Consider the following 2,734-nt stretch of genomic DNA (forward strand, 5'->3'; position numbering starts at 1 on the left):
ATCCCCAAGGCTTCTCCTTATATACAGGAAGCAAACCACATACCCAAAGGCAGCTACCCAGCTGCTTGTGGTAGATCCCACCATGCAGTTGATTGCCAGTCTCATCATGGGGAATAACTACCACCAGCTGCCCAGCCACTCAACCAAGCCCAGCCAAGTTGACACACAAACATAACTACCACAGATGATATATTCAGAGGAGATAACATCTAATATCACACAATGTTCTGTAGATAATCAAAAACTTGCATATACATTATCTCATCTACTCTTTATGACAACCTTTTGAGGTGTTATTATCTGCATTTTATAAGACTGCAGAAGTTAGGAAGTTTATCAAAGGTACAAATGTCCAAGTAATTGGTAGAAAAAAGACTTTGACTTGGGCCTCTTAACCAAACCCACTGTCTCTGAATCCATAAAATCTGACATTAGCGTCACCAAGTTATTTGTATCATAATGATCCATCAATTCATATTATTTGATGAACAAAAACCATAATTTTATGGAAAAAAAAAGTTAACTCTTTCCTGTGGTAGAATGAACAATGTCCACCCTGCCCCACAAAGATGTCTCCCTCTTAATCCCTGGAACCTGTGATTAATTTAGGATCTTGAGATGGGAAAATTCTGGATTATCCAGGTGAACCCAATGTAATGACAAGGATCCTTAGAAGAGAAGGAAAGGGTCAGAGAGAGAAGAAGGAGATGTGATGATGGAAGCAGAGGTAAGAGTAATGCCACTATGAGGAAAGGGCCACGAGCTAAGGAATGCAGAAGTCTAGAAACTTCTAGAAGCTGGAAAAAGGAAGCAATGGAATGACCATACATACATATGTAAAGGATACAAGTCCATTCTGGTAACACTGGATCAGTTTCTTGACAGATTTAAATTGTTTTTCTTCCAAATCATTCTAAAACAAATGATTGAGTTAGTTCTTTTGTGCTATTAAATTTGTTGAGATTTTAAAAATTTCTTTAATAGAGAAACACATTAAAGTTATCAAGTAATTCTTAAATCATTGTGTTATAAACATTATAAAGTATTTCCTGAAAAAGTGAAGATAAAAATAAATTACCCTTTAAATTTCATTAGGAAATTGTGAATCAAAACTAGGCTAATATAAAAATAGTAACAGTTTCCAGTAATAATAATAACAGCTAAAATACATTCAGCCTATATTCTATGCCATGTACCATCTTGGCACTACGTATACTCACACTACACATTGGTTGGGCAATCTACTTCCATAGTGATACCACCTCGGAAACCCAAGGAGGGGTCACTATGAATCGGGTCTGACTCCATGGCACATAACAACAACAACAACACATACCATTTCATTACTCTTCAAAATAACACTATTAACCAAAAACTCCATGGCTGCTGAGTTGATTCTGACTCATAGTGACCCTAAAAGACAAAACAGAACTGTCCCATAGGGTTTCCAAGGCTGTAATTCTTGGTAGAAGCAGACTGCCATATTTTTCTCCCGTGGAGAGGCTAGTGAGTTTGAACCACAAATCTTTCAGTTAGCAGTTGAGTGCTTAACCACTGTGCAACCAGGGCTCCTTATAACACTTTTAGGGATGTACTATTGTTAACACTGGGCGATCTACTTCTATAAAGATTTACCGCCTCAAAACCCAAAGGGGGTCACTATGAATCAGAATTGACTTGATGGCAGTGAGTTTGGTTTGAGTTTTATTGTTATCTTTCTTTTCCAGAATAGGACACTCATACTGAAATACTTTTAAGTAATTTGTCCAAAATCACATAACTAATAAGTACATGATGGTGTTAGGAGTACAATTTGGCAATCTGACTCCAGAATTTGTATTTTTAAACTCTGAAGTATGCACAGTCTACTGGTTCAAGCCAAACATCTCAGCCAATTGTTTAAAAAAACAAACAAAAAACCCTGTTCAGTGATGTTTTTTCACAACTAAATCACTTCTGTCTTTTTAATTTCCTTTTAATTCTCCTTCAAGAAAAACTGTAGATGGATACACACACACACACACACAGAGGCACATATACATACAGGCAGTCCTGGACAACTCCTATCTGCCCTTTTTTTAAAATTGTGATTTGGGTGAAGATTTACAGAGCAAATTCACTTTCCATACAGCAGTTCACATATACTTTGTCTCATAACATTAATCACAGTTTACCACAATGCAACAGCTTCCCTCCCACTTCTTCCCCATAGTTACCTCGTCCCAGTGTCCATCCCTCCATGCACTCCTGCCCCCTGAGCTCTCTCCCTGTGCATAAGCAGCCCTTCTTTCTCTCATGAATGTTGTCTCCAAGGAGTGTATCTACCTCAGGTAAATGTTCGACTCATATGCTTGTCTTTTGTTTGGCTGGAAACCACAGGTATGGGTTCAATCCCAGAGCTGAAGGGCAGCTAGGGGCCATAGTCTCAGTGGTTCCACCAGGCTCTATCGGACCAGCAAACCTGGTCCCTCCTCTTTTTCTTTTTTTCCCCTCCAAATGATTCTGAGTTTTGTTCCACATTGTTCTCCCTCTGTATCAAGGATCTCCTACAGAGATCCCCTTCCAAGTGGATGACAGTGGTAGCCAGGCCCCATCTAGTTCCTCTGGTCTCATAGTCGTATAGGCTGCAGATCAGATGGTGTACCAGTCACTAGGACTAATTGTTTCCATGAGTTTTGGTTTTCTTCATTCTTCTTTGCTCTGGATGAGGAGAGACCCATCGTTGCATCTAGAT

At 39.1% G+C, this 2,734-nt stretch overlaps 1 protein-coding gene across 1 annotated transcript in view; it reads right to left on the minus strand.

The window, feature by feature from the left end:
• CFAP69 (cilia and flagella associated protein 69) overlaps nucleotides 1–2,734 on the minus strand; it is a 133,590-nt gene that overhangs the window by 89,368 nt on the left and 41,488 nt on the right. Inside the window, exon 3 of the mRNA XM_007939831.2 lies at nucleotides 848–913. Within this exon, the coding sequence (XP_007938022.2) occupies nucleotides 848–913 (66 nt within the window). The remainder of the gene's footprint in view (nucleotides 1–847; nucleotides 914–2,734) is intronic.

The sequence above is a fragment of the Orycteropus afer genome, unplaced genomic scaffold (genome assembly GCF_000298275.1).
Source record: "Orycteropus afer afer isolate SDZICR_OR568_19922 unplaced genomic scaffold, OryAfe1.0 scaffold00063, whole genome shotgun sequence".
Taxonomy (NCBI): Eukaryota; Metazoa; Chordata; class Mammalia; order Tubulidentata; family Orycteropodidae; genus Orycteropus; species Orycteropus afer.